General features: G+C 41.8%; 1 protein-coding gene across 1 annotated transcript in view; it reads left to right on the forward strand.

Annotated features, from left to right (window-relative positions):
• nav1b (neuron navigator 1b) overlaps positions 1-26510 on the forward strand; it is a 98813-nt gene that overhangs the window by 31754 nt on the left and 40549 nt on the right. Inside the window, exons 2-5 of the mRNA XM_085777039.1 lie at positions 8172-8977; positions 9142-9230; positions 18834-19571; positions 25983-26085. Coding sequence (XP_085633165.1) covers positions 8199-8977; positions 9142-9230; positions 18834-19571; positions 25983-26085 — 1709 coding nt within the window. The 5' untranslated portion in view covers positions 8172-8198. The remainder of the gene's footprint in view (positions 1-8171; positions 8978-9141; positions 9231-18833; positions 19572-25982; positions 26086-26510) is intronic.

Below are 26510 nucleotides of genomic sequence, written 5' to 3' on the forward strand. Positions count from 1 at the left end.
GAATGTGGCCAAAAACAGTTACTGCAGTCAAATTCAAAACACAGCGATCTCGTTTTTTCTCCCAGCCGTAGCAGCAGCTCAGTGGAAGCAGACTGAGGCTGAAATGCCACTGACGCTGCATGACTGGGAGAGAGGGCTAGGTGGCGCAACATGCCAACACGTAAATTCAAAACATAAACATGATTTGCAGTCTGCAAAAAAAGATTTTTAATGCGAATACTCTGGCTGTACTATTGTTGTTGGTGAGTTCATCATGTTATATGAACATTATTCCTGAGTCTCTGTGACATATTAGGAGGATTTTACGGCCAGTTGCTTTAGATTTCTTACATACTGTACCTTTAACATATGAAACTATGCTAGAAATAAAAATATGTAATAGTAATAATGCCCCACTTGACTGACACACACATAACAATGTATAATGTATGTAACACTGTGCTTTTCCTACCATGACAAGTCAAAACCTCTGCTGTGATAATGTGATGTGATGAGGTCTATTGAATCGCAGCAGGACTCAGGTGCCTGAGGCTGGAGCATTATTCATGGTGTCTCCTGTCACAGCATTACTGACCATGGTTAATCACTTCAAGTGACTTATAAGGGATAAATCTCTTTAATGGTCTGACAGATTAACTCACCCTACTAAAAGCTCACCCTAATCTCAAAAAGTACAGTGGGCTTAAAAAAAAAGTCAGCGTTTAATGGTTTTATACTAATCTCCTAATGATTGTTGCTCAGAAAACATGACACAGATGCATGAATGGACATATTTGTAGGTGATGCCAAGACAGATAAGTATGTTTATATAAGAATGCACTTGCCTGCATAAGTGTGTGCACACAAACACACACACACACACACACACACACACACACACACACACTGCAGAGAGTGCTGCTGCAAAGTGCTGTAATGTCATTAAAATGTGATGGATTGAGCCGAGACTGCTTGGCTATTATCGATGTTGGAGAGACAATATGATTACAAATATGGCAGGAAACACGCCCTTAAAACATGTTGTTGTATAAATTCTGTTGTCTGGGATGTTGCAGTACTATCATGTAAAAAACGTAAACAAGAAAACAGCTTTAAGTGTTTGTGTAAAATGACAGTACTGCTGCACTGTTGCAGCTGTTTGTGTGACACAGCGATTCAGTTATTTGGTGTTTTGCCACACTGGCAGGGAGATAAAAACATCACAGTCATCAGATTATAAAAAACATACTTCTATGTTAAAGCAGAAGTAAGCGATATTTTTCTGTTAATATAAGTCTTAAATAGTTCTATCCTCCGACACAAAGTGTTTGGACCGAAACACGGGTCTGTCAGTCACTCTGCTCTGCTCTGAGCCGAGGAGAAAACTTTTCTCGTATCCTACAAGTTTTATCCAATGAGGAGAGAGAACGGCATGAAGGGCTGTGTGTGCAGCCAGAGCCAGTCTGGTGCAGCCAAGGGATGCGCCTGAATGTGGTGACGTAGGGACGAGGGTGGTTATGGTGTGTTGAAGGCAACCCGTAACTCGTGTTTTTCCGACCTGTGAAGTCGTACCAGTTCGATCTGGTGCGCGTTCACGGGTAGGAAGTTACGAGTGGCCGTTATAGTGACTTTCACAGGTAAAACAGGTCGGAAAAACACGAGTGGGTTGCCTGGAACGCTACAAAGTCGTAAGTCGTGACTTGAAGCTGTAATTTACGGTTTCAAAAGCCTGCCTGGAATGCAGCATTAGCCAAAACGACCGGATCGCTTACTTCTGCTTTAATAATACACATACACACTTTACACATCAACAACAGAAAAACTGATTTTTAAAATGAATGTAGATTAGCGACAAATATGTAAAATAGATCAGTGGTACATAAAGCAAAACAGCATTTTATTTTTAGCCAACACTCATCCTTAGATCAGTCTTTTTGCTATCATTAAAACCATTTCACTTTTTCTTGTTAGTTATGATACTCTTATAAACCTAACCTAAATAACCTACAGTAATGCTACTGTGGGAAAAAGCTGGAGAACCTGGAAAGAAGCAACACAGGCACAGGAAAGGCACCAGGGATCGAACCCAAACCTTCTTAATGTGGGGTGACGGTGTTTGGCAACCAGCTGTATAACAGTGACAAAGTTTGTAGGTCGACAAACTGTTTATAGCTTTAAGCACCTACAGAAAATGAAGCATTTTCTAATTAGTGCTGAACACACTGTGGTGATAGGACTGTTAATGTTGTGTACTATGTAGCCTAACTGCAGCACGGCTGAGCAGATAATATCAATATTATCGAAATTGTAATATGGCCAAGTCCAGTATCCAACTTGAAGGTTTTTTTTTTATGTCTGTAGGTGACTGAATGACAATCCATCAAACAGGTGTGGAGAGATATTTCAGTCTGGACCCCTGCTGCCCACTAAATGGAGCCAGACTGCCAACATGTTAACATGCAGTTTGTGCATCACTCAAGAACAAGTACGCTGATCATGACCGTTCATATTTTACAGAGCAAACATAGATAAATCTCTTACTATATTTTAATATAGCTCAGTTTAAAGCAGAGGTAAGCAGAATGTTTGTGTTAATAAGTTAATAATAATAATAATAATAATAATAAGTTCTATCTTCCGACAGCAATCACTTATATAGAGTGTTTGGTCTGAAACACGGGTCTGTCAGTCACGCTGCTCTGCTCTGAGCCGAGGAGAAAACTTTGCTTGTATCCTACAACCTTTATCCAATGAGGAGAGAGAACGGCATAAAGGGGCGGTCCTCTCTGTGTGTGCAGCCAAGGGATGCGCGTGAATGTGGTGACGTAGGGACGAGGGCGGGGACTGCTAACTCAATCTGCTGACAGGAAGTTAGCCAAAACCTCCGGATCGCTTACTTCTGCTTTAAGTTTCCACAAATCTTCCTGGTAACTAATGAAAATGTTCACTCTGTTCCAAAATAACAGATAAAGATGGATAAACAAAAACAAGCCAGATCTACCAAGGAAATAATATGTTTGAGGTTTCTGCCTTTCTTCCATCCAAGTTTCCCAAATAGCTAAACAACAGTGGTGCTGGAGGGCAAGTGAAACACAAAGTGCAGCTTTTAGTTGTCACAAACAATGGCAACGCAAAGTCTGAACCAGGGTCAGCTTACTGTAAGTGTGCCCTCAGCAAAAATGTAAGAGGAGCTACACATTTACTTCTGTCTACTTGCATGTTAATCTGTACGTGTGTGTGTGTGTGTGTGTGTGTGTGTGTGTGTGTGTGTGTGTGTGTCTTTTGGTGCAGTGTAACATGACCTCAGTTGATACTGGCCCCTGACAGAAATCCTCTCCAATAAAGCAACGACACACACACACGCACACACAGGAGGAAGCAGTGAGAAGGAGTAATCTGGGACTTGGTGCTATATATAAAAATTAAATCAGGCCTCCTGAAAAACTAGATAGTGCGACAGTCTTGAGCAAATTAAATCATGTAGATAATGATGCACTCGTTCAACTCTATTATCTATTGGTGCTGGTGTCAGATGGAGAGAAACTGGAGCACAGAGAGAGTGAGACTGTCTGTCTGCACCACAGCAGCTTTAGAAAACATCTGCAAGTGAAGTCAAACTTGTACCATTATTCATAAAGTGACACCTCATGAGTTTACGTTTGGCTCAGAACAAAACATTCAAAGAGGGCATCATGAGGCCTCAAAGAGCTGACGAGATGATGATGAGTTCCAGATTTAGACAGTCAGCTTTTTTTGTTTTTCCTCCAAAATGCTTTTATAGCATTTATGAACTAGACTCTTCTGATGTCTTCTGAGAGCATTATCAGACCATTTGGCTCTGCTGCTTGAAGACTCCACCAGAGTAAAGTGATCCTGCGCTGGCATGCCATTGGTCTGTATGGGTATCTTTAGTCGGGCCCCGAGTTTGGCTGATTATAGGTTCGGAGGACTGTGGCAGTTTTAGCTCGTCGCTCCGCCGACTGGGTGCTTTGATGAAGGCGCGTTGAGAGTCTGGCCTGGTGAATAGGAGCTGAGAGTTTCATCTTAACTGTGACAGAAACACAAGGCCCAGGGGGACGACAGGGTGTGATGTCACCAGAGAAAGACTGAAACATGAGTCACTAATACGTCTGTTTATAATAGGTGAAATGTGTGTGTGTGTGTGTGTGTGTGTGTGTGTGTGTGTGTGTGTGAAAGAGAGAGAGAGAGGGAATTTCACCTTAGGGAACAAAGAAGAAAAAAACTAAACAAAACAGGGCAGTGTGGAGCTGCAGGAGATGTGGAGACTTCCTCATTGGCTTGTTGTCATCCAGCATCGATTTTCCCCTGCCTCACTTTAAAGCAGCACGTGGGTCTAAATTGTATTACTGTAAACTGCATCATACTGTTAAGTGGAGCATCTCTGTGGGGGAGCGAGTTAGTCTGCACCGCACCACACTGTTGTCTGCTCATTTCCTTTCTCTGCTGAAGATTGACTAATGTAGGATGTTTATTCCTTAAGGTAAGACCCATTAAAAAACATCTTAACTCATTTAAGTCCAGTTTGAATTCACTGAAACATGTGGTTTTCATTTTACTTGAGATTGTGAAAAATATGGAAAGTCAGTATATTTTTATATTATTTATCCATAAAGTCTTATTCATCAAAACAAAATGCACTTTTAACATGACTTTTGGTGTGATTTGCGTACTTTTTCATATCATACTATATATTATACTCAATTATGTGTGTGTAGTTAATTAATAGCATTATTTACTTGCTCATGTAATCTAGTCTGAATTGCTGTGTGTCTGGATGAAGCAGTATTTTCCACGTGTTCCAGGTTATTCAAGTTAAGTGCCCTTTTAAATCCTAAATCCGCTTTGTCGATGAGGCATGTGGAGGAGAGATGTGGACATAAATTAAATTGTTGTAAATTTCAGTTCCGCTAACCACAAACACTTTTACAACTATTATTAAGACCGTTACAGAAATAAATAGTAAAAGCAAAACTGCTTATTTAGCCTGAGATCACTAGTTTGTTCCAGGAGGCATTACAACTTTCTATACTTAGACTCTCGGTTTGGATGAGGAGAAAAAAACAACACTGAGGAAAAATAAAATGAGAGAAACAGCAGGAAAACAACAGAGGAGGTATTTAACTCTCAGCAGCACAAACAAAGTAAATGTGTCACATGAGCAGAGCAGACTGAACCAGCAAAAACTGTTGTCATCAAGGGCAGACACTGATTTACATTTTAGAAAATAAAATTGGAAACTGTATTAAACTGATGATTTATGTAATGTTTGTTTCATTCAGGGAAATGATAAAAAATGTTCAGACATTTCTACTTAGCTGAGATGAAGGTAATTCCCTCATTCAAACACAGTTTCATGGTTGATTGAACTGATTTTCTTATGAAGGATGATTCATAACCGTATTACAGTGCTCCTCGGAATGTGTTTGATCTCTCGCTTACCTTCTTCTGCTGACAATGAAGATACAGCAGCAGTAGTCACGATTATTTATATATTATTATATCTGTGGATTGTTTTCATGATTTCACTGTTGGGTCTAGTCAGTCAAAACAGGAAAAAAAGGTGACCAAAGTTCAGAGTGAGGTCTTCAAACATAAAAGTAAGTGGAAATCCAGGGATATTTAATTTACAGTAATATAAAACAGACTCAGATGATTCTTGAGTTGCCTGATTAGTTGCAGGCAATGTTTTGTTCACTAAATGATTAACTCACTAATTATTTCTGCTCTTTGTTTGTCATAGACACAGACAAACTTAACATTTCAATCACATTTTTCTGACAAGGTGCATGTGTAAAATAAACAGAATTACAATATACTTATAAAGTAGTAGCAGTATAAAATCATAATGTAATTATATGGAATGGTCATTCTTAGTTTTCATTTTCATTCAAAGGATTTAAAATTGATAATTGTGATTTGTATTGGGTCTTACACCAAACATGTCCCTTTATGTCTTGAGAGCATGACTTGTTGGCCAGGGTGTCTCAGTAGCAGCAACACTTGATATATTATGTTACCTTCACCAAAAAATGTGTTTAATTGTGCAGTTAAAAAATACTACAAAGGTACCAAATCAAACTAAACTTTGTACAGGAAATGAGAAAACATTTCTCCATATTTGTCAAAAATAGAATTCTGTCTCTTTTTTTTAAGTGGCAGTTTCACCTACCACCAACTCATCTAAAAGCATTGGCCCTGAGCCACGTCTGTGAACTGGAGTAAATAGAGTAGATTATGGTCAGCTTGTGCTACTGTGCTTATCAATTATCCGTATTAATATGGGGATGAAGGTGATGGAGGAGGTGATGGTGGAGCTGTGGGACGGTTGAAGCCCCCACCATTATGTCTGTAGGGCCCAGGAAGGGACAGCCGGTGTTGGCATGGCCTGAAAGGAGCCATTCTCCTGCTGCATGTGCCAAGTGGTGTCAGTCTGCCACTGGCTTTCCCAGCATGCTTCACACTGGAGGTTGCGGGTAGAGGACCAGGAATACATTAGGCAAAGCTGTTGGAACATATGTTGTGTTTTTTTAAAGATGCAACTGAGGCTTTGATTGATTTAGGGTAATTCTGTTGGATTTGTAATCCTCATTTAAACACATCAAGATTGAAATTCCCTCCTCTTGGGAAACTTTTTTTTTCTTTTCATCATCATTTAACTATGGAAATATCTTTTTATTACCTGGGTTCAGCTGCTTCTCTGCTTTACCAATGGTTGCTTGAATTCAAGTTTCATTTTCTTTCTATGTCTCCTATGTTTCTACCAGTTGAGGAATTTGGACTGGTGACTTGTCTGATACTCAGACCTCAAGGCTACTTTGATGTTGTAATAGATACAACTTGCTATAATGCTCTTCCCCTCAAACCATCCTCTCCTCTTTCATCTCTCCCACTCACTCATGCAGACGTTCAGTCAGTGGGTCATGTGGTTAGAAAACCTTCTCTTTGTGAGGCAGACACCTTGGCGTGCACAGCTGTTGTACAATATTTACTGTAGAATAGAAATCTTAAATAAAAGCTTATTATCCATCATAAAGTGTTCACCATGGACAGAACTGTAAAAGTGATTTATATACATGAACTTGTTTGTTTTAACATCCACACACATTATTTGCCTATAGACTGATGTATGACGTTTAAAGACCTTTTCTCACAATGGTGTGTTTTATTAAACTTTTTATGCCAGTAGCATAAATTAGATTTAAAAACATTTTTTAAATTGGCAGCAACTAGAGGGTCCACATGTATTTAAAGGAGAGACTTGTACATTTTGCATTCTAGTTAGCTATCCTTATATTAACAGTGTTTACTTATATGTCTGTCAATTGATGAATGGATGGATGGAAGATTTTGGAAGTTTAAGTGAGTAAACAAATAACCCCAAAGGCAACTAATGGTAGATGCATGTTGGCTATTTCAGCATCTGGATTTGAAGTTAAAATTGGACATTTTTAGAAATGTGCCTTTTTTGCTATTTGTTTTTGCCAAAAGTTAAATGAGAAAATGTCACTCCTGTGTCTGTAAGATACCATCAGAAAGCCAGGTAACTTAGCTTCATACAGTACAAAGATTATATAGGAAGTTACTGGTTGTGGCCAATACATTGTCTGGTATACAACTTCTTGCAGCAATTTTGAAATGTTTCTAAACAACTAAAGTTGTTTGTATAATGCTGTGAATGTTACAGTTGGTGTGCATTTGTTGGTCTGTGATGGTATTTTCTTAATTTGTGATACAAACCAAATTTGATCACATCCCTGGAACTCATTATGTGAGCATAACTCGTCTTAGAACCAGCTAATATCCTTATATATTAATGCTATCACTGTGTTGTTAGTTGTTTTTTATTGAAACATATATATAGTGTTGTTTCATAAACTTTTTTTTTCTTTTTTTTTTTTTTTTTACAATAGCCATTTGTGTTTCTCTAAATTGTTTTCCTTGCTGGTTGATTGCACCATAAAGTTGTCACCAGTGACCATGCATATTGTATCTTGTCATCTGTCATGTGAGCCATTTGCCTGATGAAGTGGGATGAAATGTTTCAGTAAAACTAGTCATGAAATAGTAAACACACTCCTGTCAAAAACAGATCATTACTTTATATTTGAGAATAAGAAATGTGTGTTCTAAACAGTTGGATCATCTTCTGATGTTCCTCCTTTCTTCTCCAGATCTCAGCCCAGTGACGCTCACCAACCATGAGCGGTGGAGTGAACATCAAAGTCATATCTCAAAGCCAGAGCAATGCAGGTGTCAGCTCTAGTCTTCCTTTACCTCGGAGCATGTTACCGCTCTCAAAGATGGATTCCAAACAGCAATACACCGGCTTCCCCAATCCCTCGGTGCAGTATCATCAGGCCGCCAAAAGACGGCCCTCCTACACGTCGTCTTCTGTATCCTCAGGTCCTGCAGAGCTGTTGAGAGGTGCAGCTTTAAAGAATCACCTGCTGCAGCAGAAGAGCAGCTTGCATGTTCATAGGAGCCCAGCAGCTACAGCTAGGACCGATGGAACCTGCTCTGCATACAGCAGCCCTCAGATACCAAAGAGGGAAGTCCCGCGCTCCAAAGATACCCTGGACCTCCGCGCCAGCACGCTGACCCAGAAGGCTTTGCGGGACCTTCAATTTAGAAGAAATGTCAACAAGAACTGGACCTTTGGGAAATACCGTCAGAGGGGTGTGGACAATGCAGCTGAGGACGACCCAGTGTGTCGTGTCTCGGCGAATGTCCACCAGGGCCAAGGAAGAGGACGTCACCTTACCAAAGGTGCAAATGGGAATGAGATATCAGCAGTGTCCTCATCTGGGATGGGGAACTTCCACAAAGAGATGAGGAACATTTCCAACCAGGGGCTGGGAGCTTCTGATGGAGAGGTGTTCAATGACAAGTCAAAGTCTTATCAGACATTCAACATGGCACGCAGAGGAAGTGAGCCGGGGAAAGTCAATATGGCTGCTGTTGCTCCCTTCCGGTTCAGGTGAGGGCAGTGTTTCCCCCTTTGAGGGGGAAAGATGAACTCTCCTGCACAGAAGGCTGTTTTTTTAGGACACACTGCAGCCTCAGATCATCTGCTTAAAGAGTAATATCAACATTTAGTCTTTTTTTACCATTTAATTTTTATGTTTCTTACCTTTCCTGTAGATTTCAGGTTCATGAGGACACAGATGCCCTCCTGGATGATCTAAGTGACTGCTCCTCTGACTCCATGGAGGTCTGCTGTGATGATCTAGGTGAGCTAATCTTTTCATCATCCTTTTGCACAGGCCCACCTGATACTGTAAACACCTGGCTCCCAAGTAAGAAATTAATAAATTATGAGACTTTCCAGGCTTTTTTTTTTTTCAACCAATAGAAATGGCTCAAAGATGATTGAAGTGTTAAAGGCTGTGAAAACGTACTTCCTCAGATAATGTAATTATATGAGTGTTAGCGTTAGCACGCTACAAATCTCTGTCATTAGATTTATTTTAACTGACTGTTAAAAACTGTTGTTGCTCAGTTGCTCAGTTATGTAGAAATACTGAAGATTAAAATATGGTACAGTACCTGCGATGAAGGGTCATGCACAGACATGACTTCATTTTTAGGGGTCACAAGCCAATAAAGGTGAGAGATACTGCCGTAAACCCTGGAACGAGCAGTAACTCTGACACTTAGTTCCGAAGCACAGTGAACTCTGAAGGTGATCGTCCAGGATATATAAATTTAAAGAGTAAGCAGTCCATAAAGTTTAATCACTTTGTCCACTTACAATTTATTTTAGCCTCTTTAGTCCTTTAAAGATCCTTGTCCTCCATCTGTTGTGTCATTATTTCAGAACAAGTTACTTAACTCTGGAGAAAAACAGACGTTTTCACACAGTTCACAGAGTTCAAAAAGTTTCTTATGCAAAGCACTGTTTCTCCTGTTATATTATATTGCGTGCTGTAACACCCAAGCTGTAATATGGCTTAATGTTGACACTGGACTTCTTTCAGCACTGCAGTTGTTCTCACCAGAGCTGCTGCCAGTTCACAACAAGAGCTTCATACTGTATGCACCACCTGTTATGTGCATCAGGATTTCCTGAAGCACTTTGCTTCTTTCTTTATGTGCATTTGGGAAAACACAAATTCTTGGCACAGAGCACTTCCCTCAAATCACACGGCACCGCTTCTCGGTGTCTCTGGTGTGCCATCGTGATGAGATTTACGTCATTTGCATCCGTGCTGTGGAAAACGGTAAAAGTTCAAAGTTGTGCTGCTTGCTCTGATGCCTTCAGCAATCCCGCACCTCATGCATTTTATCGCTCAGAGACTGAAATACAAACATGATTTGTACACATAAACACAGTGTCTCATTATATCTTGAAGAACTCAGAGTATCTTCCTAAGCGCAGCTAATTCACCATCAGCACACACTGTACAACCAACGTATCTCAATCAATTAAGTCCAATTTAAGAGATATTACATAATTAACGAGCCTCTGTAGAAAATTGATATTGATTGGAGTAAGAAAGCTATCGACTCAGTGGTAATAGTGACCACAAAACTCAATTAATGCTTAAACATGTTTGTTGTGCAGGTTCATATCAAGATACTTACCCATCATTTTGAACATTGTTTGATGTTTAAAGGCCGCGTTCAGACTGCAGGCATATCTGATTCAAATCTGATTCCTTCTCATATCCGATTTTTAGGGCTGACTGTCCACACTGTTTTTAGCAAGTGTCCAAATCGCATTTGGCTCTGTTCAGACTGGGCCACATTATTGACCCATCTGACAGGTTGCTGTAGCAACGACGTCGGAGCGGAGGCTCCGCCGTATGTGACAGGCGATGCCTCCCGGACGCGGCGGCTGCAGCACCGGGCAGATCAGCTGCAGCACAGTGATCTGCCCGGTGCTGCAGCCGCACTACCCCGCTAGTTTCAGCCTCAGCCCGCCTGGTGTGTGTGTACGTGTACCAGAGACTGGTGTGTGTGTGTGTGCGTGTGTGTGCGTGTGTGCGTGTGTGTGTGTGTGTGTGTGTGCGTGTGCAGCCACAGAGACGGGAAACTCCAGCACCCCAGAGCTGGAGCGCGCCGTCGCCGTCACTCCGGTCGCCGACAACACGGTAGTTTGCATAAAATAAAAGTAATAAGAAGGAAATTGATATTTAACTGGAGCTCACGGGACCGTACGGGACCTGTAACACAGTGACAGCGCCGCGGAGAGTGACGTCACGGACAGTCAGAACCGATCTGAGTGTTTGGAGCTGTTCAGACTGAGACGCATCTGTCCAAATGCGATCTGAAACTACCTCCTGGAGGTGGTTTCGATCCGTTTTGCAAAAATCGGATTTCATGTGATTTGGGACTGTTCAGACTTAAAAAGAGCCACCCAGTTCCAATCTGGATGGGCTAAAAATCTGATTTTGGCTGGCAGTCTGAACGCGGCCAAAGTTCTTGTTGGAAACAGTTACGGTACTTCCAATCCTGGAGCCAAATGACTGCAAGTCACCAAAAACATTAATGTTGATCCTTTTTCTTTGTCGTTGCTTCTGAAGAGGTGTTTCAGATGGACATCAAGTATTTAAAGCAACTGAAAGTGTCAAGAGACCATCAACTAATTAGTTCAGCACTGTTAAATGAATACCTCTAAGAGCAGGATTGTGCACAAAGTCTGTATTTTTGTCTGAATTATCTTGCAACATAAGTACTTTTGACTAACATACGTCTTGTGTATTTCTTGTTCCTAATCACCCAACATGCATTGAGTTTAGAAAATGACCTCATATAATTGCACCGGGCTATTATAAAACCCTCTAACTGGCTTCTTAATTATCATAATGACTTGAGGGGTGAGAGCCTCCAGCCAGTCTCCTCAGGGAGAGACGAGACCGGAGACTGAGTGGTCCTCAGCTGAGGGTGGACAGATGCAGGGCGGAGAGATTGAGTGGTTTGATGGGAGGATTGGCTTTCACCTCCTGTCTGGGAGTTCCCCTCGTTCCCGCTGGAAGGACCTGAGGGGCGCTTAAATTCTAGTTTTGACCGTGGAGCAGAGAGACGTGTCTTTGTAAGCTGTCATCCTGCCTCAACAACAAGTTAGCTGGGAAATGAAATATAGTTTATTTAATGAGAGTCCCATACAGTAGAAACATCTGCAGAAACAACAGCTCAGTCAAGATCTCTGGTGAGAAATCTTACTTCAAGATGATTCAAGTTTCGGAAATGGGGAAAATGTTTGCTCCTGGATCGATGCACGGGAGCAAATTAATCACGACGGGAAGCATTTAAAGCCAGAAGATGGTTTACCTTAGCTGCAGTCTTCTGCAGCTGCAGTTCATCAAGAACCGACTATTGTTTAGAACATGAACGGAATAAGGGTGAAAAACCCTCATAATTATTCAGTCTTCATCCCTCAAGCTGCTCACATTCCTGCTCACACAATGATCCAATCTGATCTGCACTCAGTGGCTCTTGTAAAGCATAAATTACCACATGACTTGACCGGCATGCACAATCACAAAATCTTCACGTGTGTGCCTTTAACACCCCTACCACGGCCCTCTTGTACATGTGGCCATGTGCACATTAACATTGTTGTTCTCTGCGGTTTTGTGCTTGGAGCACACGTGGAGGTCTCCTCGATGGTCTCCAGGCCATTGCATCATCGCAGCTGAGCAGCCCCAAAATGACTACATGTGCTGTCCATGGGAAAATTCATAGCAAGCAGCTGTGTAACTGTCATGTCATACCACGCACGCACACAGACACACATATACACAAATTGGTCTTTCTATACGGCCTATAGTTATGTACACTTAATAACATACTTCAATTCCTGGCCCATAACCTTAACCATCACTTCTTAACCCGCCTCTTATGCTAATCCTAATCCAAACCTCCCCACTTGGACCTTGAAACTCAAAGGTCTTGAATTTCAAGCAACCCATTGAAGTTCTAAGGATTGACCAAAATGTCCTCAAAACCATGATTTCAATTAAAAACGGTACACACACACACACACACACACACACACACACACACACACACACACACACACACACACACACACACACACACTACAGTACAATTACTCAGATGACCAGTTGGAGAGTGGAAATCAGACCCAGATGTACAAAAAAAAGAAAGAAAGCAAAAAGCAAATGAAAGATGCAGCTCCACCCTCATCTTTTCTGAGAACTGGTGGCACTTTTTATGTTTCTACATAAGGATCAGTGCACCTTAAAAAAAAACAGTATTCAAGACATCATGGGGACAACCAGTCAGTACATTTACATGCGCAGTTAAAGGTATGTTGGAGATCCTGAAAAACGGTTCTAGCAGGCCACATTTTGAAAATACTCAAGTCAAAAGTCCAAACCCCTTTCCTCAGACTTCTTTGTGAAGCATTGGGTTCACATCAAGATGAAGCTGCTAAGATATTGCTCTCCCAGCGCAACCCAATATAATCCCAATGTGAGCGATGTGGCTTTCAACGATACTGTTGCGTGTCACTGTGCAGCATCACTAACTGTCTGCCAGTTTTTTCTCAGGCTCATTCATGTGAAGGGAGAGAGGGACAGAGATGGCAGCTTGATTGACACATCACGATCCAATTGACTTTTACGTTGCGTTCATGAAGATTGGATACTGTTTTTACAGGATTGTCCATCCCACAGGTGACATAACTTTTTTCATTTTTGTGAAAAAGCATTTAATTAATTGGTTGCAATGGGAGTGTGAAAAGGGTTTCAAAGAATTTTGTAAAAAATGCTCGGGAATAGGATCTCCAACCCTCGAGCCATAGCCTACCTTGACCAAGCCATTTGGCCTATGTCTTTGTACATGAACACAGGTGGGGTGTTACAGTAAGAGTTAATCAATTACTTGACCAAAGTCTGTCCCACTGTGCTACAGTATGCTAGGTGGCATATGCTCCCTTTCAGCTTGTTACCTCACAAACCAAACTATTAACAAATAAGTTAGCGGTAAACTGCTAGCGTGCCTAGCCAATTTGTGTATAATTCAGGTAAACGTACAGGAGTAATTTGATCCCCTACACATTCTGGTTGTGTTAGTTCAGGAATGCGATTTAGTATCAGTCGAATGTAAAAGTAGGCCTACAGTTTAAGTCAGGCAAACACCCAACACAGTGTCATGTAAGAAACTAAAGGCACAAACGGGCATATTTTATGTTTTGAACTAAATGCTAACATCAGCAAATTATGTAAGCAATTAGCATGCTAACAGTGACAAAGCTGTTAATCTTTAGCAGGTATGTTTACCACATTCATCATATTAGTTAAAGGTGTCCCATGGTTAGCATGCTAACACTTGATTTAACAAAAGAACTCATTGGAAGTTTCAGGCATAAATGTGTTTTAAGTCTTTTGAAGAGGAGAGCGCACACATGTGTTGATGAGGTGCTCACAAACAAAAAATGAACAAAGGGAATGTGGCACACTCCGTAGCCTCCCCCAATAGCATTGACTTTTGGGCCACATGTGGCATTTAGCTGGCACCTCTGGTTGAAATGTGGTATGGCAAAATGTATGAGGACCAAATCATAACCACATACGGATTGCCATATATTCAAATTTGGAGGGAATTATTCTTCTGGTACACTTATTTAACTGATTCACTTGGCCCAGATAATAGAATATTCTTTTGGGCCGCATGTGGTACGTGACTGGTAAAATTGGAGGGAATATATCTTCTGGGGCAGTTCTGTAATAGAAGCACCTGGCCCTATGTAACTGACAAAATGGCAAAACACATGAGGTCCACATCATAACCACGTTGGTTTTGCCATACCTTCAAAATTGGAGGGAATTTTTCTTCTGGCACAGTTCTGAAATAAGGCACTCTCCCAGATGATAGATGTTAGCTTTTGGGCTACAGTTGGCATGCAACTGGCACAAGTGGCCATGGGTGGAGTTTATTCTGCGACACCCTCCGGACATTTTCATTTTCTCTCACTCAGCTTCTGGACTGGCTGCTGCTTTGGGTAAGTGAATTTTAAACCTTTTACATTTTTGTTGAACTACTGATAATTAATGGCACACACTAGACCTACATCTTTAGAGGAGAAAGCTACAAGTTAGCCGAACAGAACTCGGTTTTAATTTAATAAAGCGTGTGTTTGAAGCCCATGGTGGAAAGAGACAGGCTATGACTGTGTTAGCAGCTTTAGCAGCTTTGCTAACCCTACTGCTCCTGGGATGAAAAAGCTTGATTTAAGTTACTCCAATGTCTGATTTATTTTATTTTGATTCACCGGAACTTCACACAATGTTTTTTATAAACGCGTTAACGCAAAAATGATTTTAATGGCACTATTTTTTTTTTTAATTTAAATTTTTAATTTTTAATTTTTTTTTTTAAATAACACGAAAAAAGAAAACGCACGATTAAGTTAACGCTGTGACATTGGAACCTCAGCCGTTGCCGTCTTGTAATGTTACAGAAAAGCTGCATGTTGACTAGAGAACTTGTTCTTCTTATCACCAAACAAGGCTGCTCTCTCTCTCTGACAGCTGATTTTTAAATACCATGAATGGAAAGCATAAGAAACATCCAGATGTTTCTTTTCTCATGTTTCTTATGTTTCTTATCCATTCATATTGCTGTGATTTCAAGCAAAAAAGAAAACAATGCGATTAATCACGATTAACTTAGGAAATTTTGAGATTAATCGCGATTTAAAATTTTAATTGTTTGACAGCCTTAACACTACTCTTTCAAAATGTCCTGTGTTCTCAAGGTGCCGTAGACGAAACCCTGACTGCAGCTGTTTCAGACAAGGAGGTGGAGGTGATGGGAAACCGGGCCTTGGTATGAAGAGAGACAAAAAATACAAGCTGAAACTGACAGTTAAGACAGACAGTTTTGATGCACAAATTAAACTTTCTTCATTTCTAATATTTCTACACTGTTCTTGTATTTTTGTACAGTATTACTGTAACCTATTTGATCAGTTTTTTTCTGATTCTGTTTTTATAAGGATGTAATTTCTACATGTTCTGTACAGTTCATTGAAGGCAATTTTGAAGTATGAAAAAATACAATTTTAATGGGAAACTTGTGTGTTTCTTAATTTCTTATATTTATTTTGTGTGATTTAAGTGATCTATATAGGTATCGAACAACTTAATCAGTACTGCTATTGCACTAAAATTATCATTTTTTAATTTTGGTGCCAGAATTGACCTGTCATTCTCTTCATAATGTGGGGCAGATGGAAGGTGTGTTATAGATCTGATACCAGTACCAGTTTTATTCTGTCAACCACATGTGGGCCACAATGATTCAACAGAACTGAGCCACACGTATTCTGTATGTGACCCATGAGCCATATAATTATTTGAATTTAGTTTACTCCTGGTAGAAGTCTGGTTTTGTTATGGTTCAGTTTGGGCTTATATACCTTAGGGCCAGATGTGGCCCATCATTCACTTCCAAAAGTGGGCCAGATGAAAGATTTGGTGTATATTAGTTTAGGTTCTGGGTAAAATCTGGATTTTGGTCTGTCAGCCACATGGGGGCCACATAAGAGCCAGTAGGCTTTACCTGAACACAGCCATACAGGCAGGCCCTATGAAGCCCAGCTATAAGCCATATGTAGTTGGTACAGTTCTGGTAGAGGTCTGGTTATGTTATGGTTAAGCATAGCTTTCATATACTTGGGCCAGATATGGGCCGTCATTCACTTCCGTAAGTGGGCCAGATCTTTGCTGTTTATTTGGGCCACATCCAAGCCAAAGGAACTTTGCTATTAGGGTCAGATGTAAAAATATTTATTCAAGCTTAAAAACCAACGTTTCGACCACAAAGAAGTCTTTGTCAGGGTAAGAGACTGTGCTATGTTACAATGTTTAAAAAAGGGAACAAAATTAATCAGGGGCTAATGAGGGGGGTGTGTCCACAGCTGGGCCTGATTGGTGTGGAGGTGTAGACCTGCCCCTCTGCCTGTACACAAGAAAAAAAAAAGTGTTAAAAAATATCTGAAGCTGGCGGAGTTTGTTACAGATGGCTCATAAAGAAGTCTCCCTCTTGAAACAAATAGGCTTTTCACTGCGTCATGGGAGTGAGGTCAGCAATCTGGAGTCAGCAGGGGGAGCCTCGGACCTCGTGGGGAGGAGGAACAAGACATGGCATTGTGACCAGAAACTCACTGCCAGATCAAACAGCCTTGCTGGTCCATGGGCCACCGTGGGTGCCTTGAAACCCAAATAAAGAAGGCAGCGGAGTGTGTTGAAAATCCACTGTTAGAGTTAGAGTGGTACCCTCCGGGCATTGTCACAAACAGGTCAATCATATCCAGTGGATTTGCACCATCTAGCATGCTATTGTTGGATATAAAATAGAGCAGTGTCGTCAATAGAATATAAAAAAAAAATTTATATTGATGGGGGAAAAAATGTAAATTTCTTTTGATTAGGCTAAGGCATGATAACACATGGGCTGCATCCTAGTAGTTTACGGAAAATGTTAATGTTTCCTTGGCAGCTGTGTTTGTGCAGAGCAACTAGGTCTGGTGCAGATGACATGCAGGCGATGAGAGGGTGGTTTCCATGGAGCAGCGCTGCATGCAAGCGCTGCAGAGCCTCCTCAATCCTCCTGAGAGATCGCTGTGTGGAATATCTTAAAAAGATGATTATATTCATATGTCAGCAGAAGACCCTGCGCAAAAACGCAATGACTGGATTCTCAATTTAACACAGTCACTTGTGTGTTTGTGTATGTGTTTGTATGTGCATGTGTCTTACAATGACTTGAAGATATATTTCCAAAGTGTGGTTTTGGGTGTGTTACTTGCTTACACTGGCACATCTTGTCACTCGCTCAGTCCACTGGAGTGAAGTCACCCATTTGGCCCGTGCACTTTTGTTGTATCTCTTGCCAAGTTTTCTCTCTGTTTTTTGAAGCAGTGGACAAAAACCTCCCCATCATTTTCATTATTTCATCAGCTTTCATTAACATTACAGGCGTATACACAACCCAACGTAGTGTCACTGTTGATATTACATGACAAAAATACAGTTATCCACTTACAGCAGGACAACATGCTGCTGATATTTTAGCATACGATTTATCCAGCTGTAAATCTGGATATGATATTGTAAGGAAGCTCAGACAGGATCAAGAGATAATCTGGACGCTCTGGTGGTTGCAGTGACAGTGACAATAATTCATACTATGGTCTGTAATTATATATCGAAATGTATATCCATTCACACATTAATATCCCTTCCACTAACATCACACATCATGCATCATGTTGAGTGTGCTGAGCAGGGAGCACTGGAGGTGAGGGAGGGGGAGGGGAAGAACAAAGAAAGCAGAGGAGATGGTGGGAAAACACTGGTTGTTAGAAGAGAACGGTGCCTGGTTTTTAAAAGCCAAAGACGATCGTCTCTCGTCGCCCTTTTGCATTTCACATATTCTGCTGAGACACAGCAGAGCATCTCTAAAAGGAGGTAAAATGAGGGGAGGAGGGAGGATGGGAGGGGAGTCGGAGGCGAGGGAGAGGCAGCAGAAAGCAGGGGGAGGAGGGAGCGTTGTTGCGTCTGCCGGCGCTGTCATTCTGCTGCTGCGCGGTTCAGCGGCAGGAGGGTGTGCGGAAGGGAGGAGTGTGGAAAAAACGGAGGAAAGAAGGACGGGAGAGAAGGAGAGAAAGGGAGCGCCTGGGCAACAGCTGCAGCTGCAGCAGCCTGTTAGGACGAAAGAGAGAAGAAAGAGAGGGCTGCAGGATTGCCTTAAAGGAAGCATTTTGTGTTGGCTTTTTTTTTTTTTGTACAGGGACAAGGTTTTGAGTAAGGAAGCCTGATTTCTCCCTGCTGATGGTTTTTCTATCTGGTCTCATGCAGGGGGCATGCTTGGGAAGAGTGTGAAAGCCAGAGAAGGAGATTTGAAAATGGAAAGGACAGATAGCACAAAGGCATACGGCCAGGCAGATGGCAAAGGAGTTGGTGTGGCAGCTAAGAGGGCAAAGTCTGGAGTGCCCCAGAGCACGCAGCGGGGTGAACTGAAGGTTTACCGGGCGGGCAGCTCTGAGGGCAGGCTACCAGTATCCTCCAATCTCCGCAAGCAGAGGTCTATGACAAACCTGGCTGTTCTCACTGATGCTGAGAAGAAGTTGCATCTTTATGAGCCAAAGTGGTGTGATGACATGGCCAAACCCGGAGCAGGGCAGACCAAGATGGGCAAGCCAAAGACGGCAGGAGGTGGCACTGGTGCCGGAGGGGGAGCCCCTCTATCTCGAAACCTGTCCAAATCGGAGCATTCGCTGTTCCAGGGCAAACCCAAGCCCTTCAGCCCCTTGGCTGCTCCGTCTGCTCTAAGTAAGCAGAGCCGCATACCTCGCGGTCCTTACGCTGAGGTTAAGCCCCTGAGCAAAGCACCTGAGGATGGAAAGTCGGATGATGAGATCCTCTCCAGCAAAGCAAAGGCCAATGCTAAGAAACAGGGAGCTGGGGCTGGAGGAGAGTCCGGCTCCAAGGGCCAGGTGGAAGAAGGTGGAGACAAGCCCTTCCTGAAGGTGGATCCAGAGCTGGTGGTGACAGTGCTGGGCGACTTGGAGCAGCTGCTCTTCAGTCAGATGTTAGGTGAGTAGAGCACAGAAATCTTGACACCAATACCACCCCAGGGCCCTCTACAGTGCGTTTGGCCGCCATGTGCTACAAACCAAAAGCCCCGCTTGTACCATTCCTCAGTGCTTCTCAAAGTCAGCATCACGCCCCCTTTGATACAGCCACTACGCGGCACCTGCTCGCTGCTGCAGACCCACACTTCCCTGGAATGGATTCTATGCAGCTCGCTGACTGAAGGAAAAAAAAAAAAAACAGGAAGATGTCCTCATTGTGCTTGCAAGGCATGCTTTTCCTCTTATTATTTCATTGAATGCTGTCCCAGCTCGGCATTTCCACAGAAATCTCAGTGGTTAGTTGAACAAAAGCTAAAACGATTCTCTATTGTTCTTATTCCTCCAGCATGTCACTCAGGTCTCTGAGCCTTAGTGGCATTGATCATGTTAAATCTGCTTGCTTGCTTGCTATCATAACAAAACAATCTGATTGCATGAAAAAGGCCTGAGGGGGTGGGGATGATTAGCAGCAGACTCGTCTCTTTAATAAATCCCTCGTTTGTTGCAACATGTGCCGATACACTCAAGGGTCCGTCCGCTGCTCCCGTGCATGCTTCTAAAAACCAGAGACGGGGAAGACAGCATGCCATATTGAATCCATTTCAGGCACACAGACACACATTTAGCCACCTCCCAGCTCCATTCATCTGTAGAGCTCTGACAGATGGTTTACACCCTGTGTACTACAACGGCGCAAATGGCAGAGAAAATGGCTTTCTCTCTGGAGGTGGTGGGTCAGGTTTATCAATAGGGCAGACTTCTATGAATAAACAGGGAGTTGATCAATAATAATAACTATGGTTTTGATGACTGCATCATTTGTTTGTTTTGCAATTTTCTTTGCGTTAAATCACAGGTGCAGGATGTATATAATTATGATCTGTATTTTATCTCTGGCAACTTTTGAATACAATGCATTAAGCTTCAATAGCCATTCTTTTTAATACACTGTAAAATAAGAGGTTAAAGAGGTTGAATATTAAGAATTAGGTTTTTGATAAACTTATAGAAAATATTGATATTATATTTGAATATTGATGGTAGTGCAATGTAAAAGCTCAGTTATACTCACTTTGCTTTATTTTACATTCCTTTAATCCCAAAGTACTAGTTATCAAACATGGCTTAAGCATGTCATATACCAACAAGCATTTCATGCACAATTCAATCATTCATTAATGCATTATTCATTAGAAGTGCATGTCCCCTGTTGCATCTTAATGAACACATCCGTGGTGATTGGATCTGTTATCCATGCCTCATTACCCTATATGGACGTATATCACTCATGTTAGTCACACACATCAAACAAGTAAGAGCTGTCAGCAATTCAACATGCCATGAACAGCAGCAGCAGGCAGCATGGCATCACTGGCTCTATTTTGCCGGACTGAATGTGGAACCACAACCCCAAAAACATTTCCAAGAGCCCTGCAGATTTCTGCACCACACCCACGTCTGCGTTATTAACCTAATTGCATAAAATTTTCAGCAGGATGCCTTGGGCTGATGCACCCTTTCTGTTAAATGCCTTGCATTGTCCTCCATGATGTTTGCAAATCAATTCAAAGTCATTATTTCTCAAAAAGGAAGTTTATCATCCTAATGAATAATGTATCATCATTTAAGATGATAATCCCATGCGGCCCTGTGACACAAGTCAAGTGGTTTGTGCCCATGAGAGGAAGAACAGCCTCCAAAATGGAAAGTGGGGAAACAATTGCAGCACTGACTGAGTTGAATTATCGGAGTCTAATAGAGGAAAATATCTTTAATAATGATGTTATGTATTCAGGATATCGTTATCTGAATGCTCTTTTCCGCTCCTTTTTTGTCCCATGTCCTTACTGTGCAGTGGTGGGCATGATTGTTACTTTGAATAGATCTTTTTATTCATATTCTGCAGTATATTTGAGGCCTGATTAATGCTTAATGCTGTGCTCTACTTCTGCAGTATATCTCATTATAAGCTTTACTGAAGGGACGCTTTTGTATCAGAACAGGCTCTCTTTGTTTACCAATATGACATCAAGCGTAGTCAACTTTGTCGAAAGGCTCATTTATTAAACTTGTCATGTAAGTTTGTGCACCATGGCTGTCGTACAACACTGGTAGTTTGCATGCCACTGCAATAAAGATGATCCAGGGATTTTTTTTTTTTTTTAAGTCACTATGACAAATATAATCCAGGTCATTAGGACATCAGATTCATATCCACAAAGAAAGCTGGAGATCAGAGTAGAACAGACAGCTGGACTCATGGAAGAGCTTCTCTCTACAAACAACAAGGAAATGAGCAAACCTCATTTCAACCTAATTGTATGTGATCTGTCATGCAAGACGTCCATGAGCGAAGCAGTGGCCTGCAGCTATGTAGAGTCACTGTGGAGAAGGTACAGTGAGATACAGCCATAGTCTCAGCATGATGGTGACATTTTTCAACACCAAAATGTCACTGTCAAGTTATTTTTGATTATGTGTTATTTCAATATTAAAGCCCCTGGCCTGTACAGACTTTTCATTTAGTGTTGATTTTGGCGGCCGCTGTGGACGAAAGCAGCGGAATGAAGACTGCATTTCCCACTGATGTGAAGACGTTTGTCTGGCCGGCACATGTAGATTTGTTTTGGAAATGTTGGAAAGAAGACGGGACTTGCTTCTTTTTTTTTTAAGCAGCAGCATAATGTATCTGTTGGTATGGTTTGGTCAGTGGTCCGACCCAACCATGCCTTCCAGAGGTATAGAATTAGACTACTTAGAAATAGCGTATCTTCACACTGATGGGCTCATTTGCTGTTGTAGGTAACAGAGACACATCAGCAGAAACCAGAGACTTTTGCGTATCCAATTAAAAGCTCCATACAGGTAGCCTGACAAGCCAGACTAGTCTGGAAACGACCGGTAGACCTCGGCTCAATCCAGGGGGCGGGATGAAGGCTGTCTTTCAAACTGCCTCTGCACGCAATAGGGTAGCGCTACGACCAATCAGAGCAAAGAGCAGGGTGACGTTTAGCCAGGCTAGCGCCGCCTACTGGTTCCGGCAAATTTCATTTGCCTCAACAATGTAGTCAGGACACTAGCAATGCGTTTCGGTTTGCTCCGTCCGCTCTGGCGGACGGAGCAAACCGAAACAATCAGCGAACAGACGGGTAAGTGAAGGCGATGACGTTGAACTCAAGCGCTCAAGATTAACCTATGAGCTTAACCGGTGTATAGCACACGTGACCACCAAGCAGCAGCGATTAGTTGAAGCAAATGTAAGCAACCGCCTCCCGGAAGCAAACGAATCCCTATGGCTCGTGTTCAGACGCTTTTTGAAATGTAATGAAATAAGCGGCTGATGCATCAGGCTAGGTGACGTTAGCCTGACAACCAATTAAAATGTATGTCGTCATCGCGTTAAGCCCGCCCAACGACACTCTAAACAGATAGAGCGCTGTGATTGGTGAACACAATCGGTGTTCGAGACTCAAAAAGTTCCTATGGCTCGTTTCTAGACCCACCTACAGTACGGAGCAAATATTTTTGCTGCCACTAGGGTGCGTCTAGATTTCTAGGCTACCATACAGGGGCTTTAAAGACAAAAATGGAAGATGCCCTCTTTTTTTGTTGTTGTTAATTTCTCTCTGTCTCTCTCTCTGCCTCACACAGTGTAGAAATTAGGGACATGTTTGAATAAGGGACTACAGTATATCTTGGTGGACTTGCATCTTAATCTGGGGGGAGGGATCTGATGCTGCCAGTTTTAACAAAGCTTTAGCAAAGCTGCAACAAGACCCTTTTGTGATCCTTGAGCCAGAGTACTGTACAGTAGCTTTTCTGTTCATTAGCGGCTGAAACGGTCACATACATTTGAATAGTAATGACAAGGGTTGTTTGAGATTGCTCACCTCTCTCCCTCTGTCTCACCACTCTCCTCTGAGTATGCTCTTTTTTTTTTTTCTTAAAGCCATCAGGTTATTTTCCCATCTCCATTCACTCACTCACTGTGACCACTCACCTGCCATTGTGAGAAACTCTGAAAAGCCCTTGGGCCATTTGAGCCAAAAGAAAAGCACCCTCTTCTCGTTCTGTGCCATGAAGTAACATCTTTCTTTTGCTGTGAAGTGTACAGATTTTATGGAAGAGCTGACTTAGTTCACAACGCTTTAAAATTAACTGCTGATAAAGACTATAAGGTCTTCCCCTGATCATCATGTTTGTTCATGAAAATGATGCTAATATTTCAATGGTGCAACATCAAGAACCTCTTAATGTGGATTTAGTAGTGTTTCTAGGGTTAATTGCTGATGGCCTTTAAACAGTGTTTTAGAATTAATTTTGGCTCACAGTAATCGGCCTCCGCTCTGTTTCAATATAGAGCACTTCCTGTCGTGTTGCATCATTCATAAGACTTTCATGATTCAGATCTGCTTCAGTATTCAGGCCTAGTTTCCCCTCTCTGTAGGCAAGACTGCAATGCAGGGTGCCAGAGGACCATCATTCACTGGACAGGAACACAGACATATTGACTGCAGTACATGTATTTACAACAGATGTGAATCACCTGGGGGGGGGGCTTTGTCTGGGATTTCTGGTTTCGAGACATTCCCATGAATTGTCAGTAAATTAGTAGCATCATAGGATAAGAATATGATTATTTGGAAGTGATGTGACTAAAAGATTTATTCCTGGACTCACACATCCTTATTCATTGCCAGATATCCAGCCTTGTAATTCAAATCCAGCTTTATTAAACATTTTTATGGTTTTATTAAGTCCTCCACAGCAATTGGTTGAGGTTAGGTTTAAGCAAAAGAGCATAGTTCTGGTTTACTGACTTGAAACACAAGGCAGAATGTGTATTCTATTAACATTTAACTGAAACCACAATCTATTACTTGTCTGTGAACATTACACAGGCAGCGATTGTGTTCACCACCATAACACGACTGGAAAAGAACTGTGTATAAATATAATTTCTTGTAGACAGGGTTGCCTGGAGGGTTCACTAGTCTATAAACTAGCTGCACACAGTGAGAACCAGATACACATCACATGTCATGTCACATATTTATTGTTTTTCTTCTATTTATTTATACGGATCAAACCACATTTTAAAAGGGGAACTGAACAAAATGTTAAAAGATGCTGGGTGATGCTCATCATGGAATGACAATCACATCTTATTGGCTGTGTTCAAAATAACCCTATATTTACCAAATATTTTCCAAATAATGGATTTGGACGCAGCCATTGATTTACACTGATAATTGCATTGGTGTTTTGTTTTTCTTGAACTCTTAAGCTTACTTTCCTTGTCTCAACTGTATCAGTCATGTTGCATGCATAGCTGAGCTGAATTTCCATCAAAATAATATTTTAGATTAATTCAAAATTTAATTACCGGTATGTTTATCTCAGATTCATAAATCATGAATAACAGTAGCAAGTAGGCCTACAGTGTTCACCTATATTGCATAATAGACAGATACACGGTTTTACAGAACTCATCAAGGGGGAAAACCATGTGTCTTAAATATGTAAATTGTATTTGTATGTTTGGTGTGATGTTCCCAATTCACATCCTCTAGACACTCAACTTAATCAGTTAAACATCCAATTATGATAACACCACATTATTTGCTCCCATGACACCCTGATCGTTTTTCAGGCCTTTCCAGTCATATTTCTCCCCACAGGGTTTTTTCCTCAACACGCTACAGTGGGAAACATCATCTCCTCTCCATGTGTTTTTGGAACAGTGAGGCATCTGTCACTGCAGCTAACACAACAACACTCCTAATTGTTCTGGGTTATTGATTTGACATGGTCAAGACCCACTGTTTCGACACTTTACATTGCACTCAGCTTGGTCTACAACAGCTGATCTGAGATGAAGTGGTTCTGGCTGAAGTTCAGCTTTGCCACTTCTGCTGAATGAGTCTGAGATAAAACTCCACGGAGAAAAAAAAAGTACTTGGTACCTTGACAAAGATCCTGGTGGGGCACAAATGTCAGCATACACCCCCCTGGTGGGTGATCTGAGTTACAGGCAACCTTTCAGTATTAGATTTTCAGGATGTACCCTGACAGTCCAGAGGGGGGTAGAGCTGGTGTTACTATGGTGATGCGACCCATGGAGAGAAATTAGTCTGCCTTATGATGTGAACATACTTTAGCTACTTGTTTACAAGGAAGACACCTGTCACTTCAGTCCAGGCACAAATGCAAACAAGCACATGTGCACGTGAAGGCAATACATGTGTGTGTATGTGTCAGGCATTTGTGACTTATAAAACACACACAACAGTTAAACAGCAGCGTTTAACTGAGTTTGACTTTGACTGTCTGGATGTTTTGTAAAGTTTTGTTCTGCCTGACTGACCCACAGACCCTGAGTCTCAGAGGAAACGGACCGTGCAGAATGTCCTTGACCTCCGCCAGAATCTGGAGGACACCATGTCGAGTCTGCGGGGCTCCCAGCTCAGCCACAGGTAAGTGCCCTACATTTGCATCAAAGAACTTTTTATATTGTTTCATAATGGTGTCTCCTTTGCCAAAAGGCTAAGATCAAATCAAAGGATAAAACCACTGGCCAAATCTGTCCATGGTTTAAACTGAAAGAAAACACACTGTTATGTGAACTAGTTTGCTGGATCGATACATAAAACAATCATTTATAAACAGTTGTGCTGTGGCCACTTGGAGAGTTGCCACCTGGTGAACATCTGGCTTCCATCCTTCTTAAATGGCCCGTTTCTTTCTCTCTTTTTCTTGGTCATGACTTCATTCTAGGCATCTCTCTGTTCGGCTCCGACAGGCAAAGGGCCCGGGCCCAATAATTTGTTGCAACAACCACAACATAACAAGACACTGGGGGAGAGCAGTTCTTTATTTCATTTGGACGTTAACCTTGGAA

Source organism: Trachurus japonicus, chromosome 5 (assembly GCF_045865225.1).
Source record: "Trachurus japonicus isolate A0001 chromosome 5, Traja_1.0".
Taxonomy (NCBI): Eukaryota; Metazoa; Chordata; class Actinopteri; order Carangiformes; family Carangidae; genus Trachurus; species Trachurus japonicus.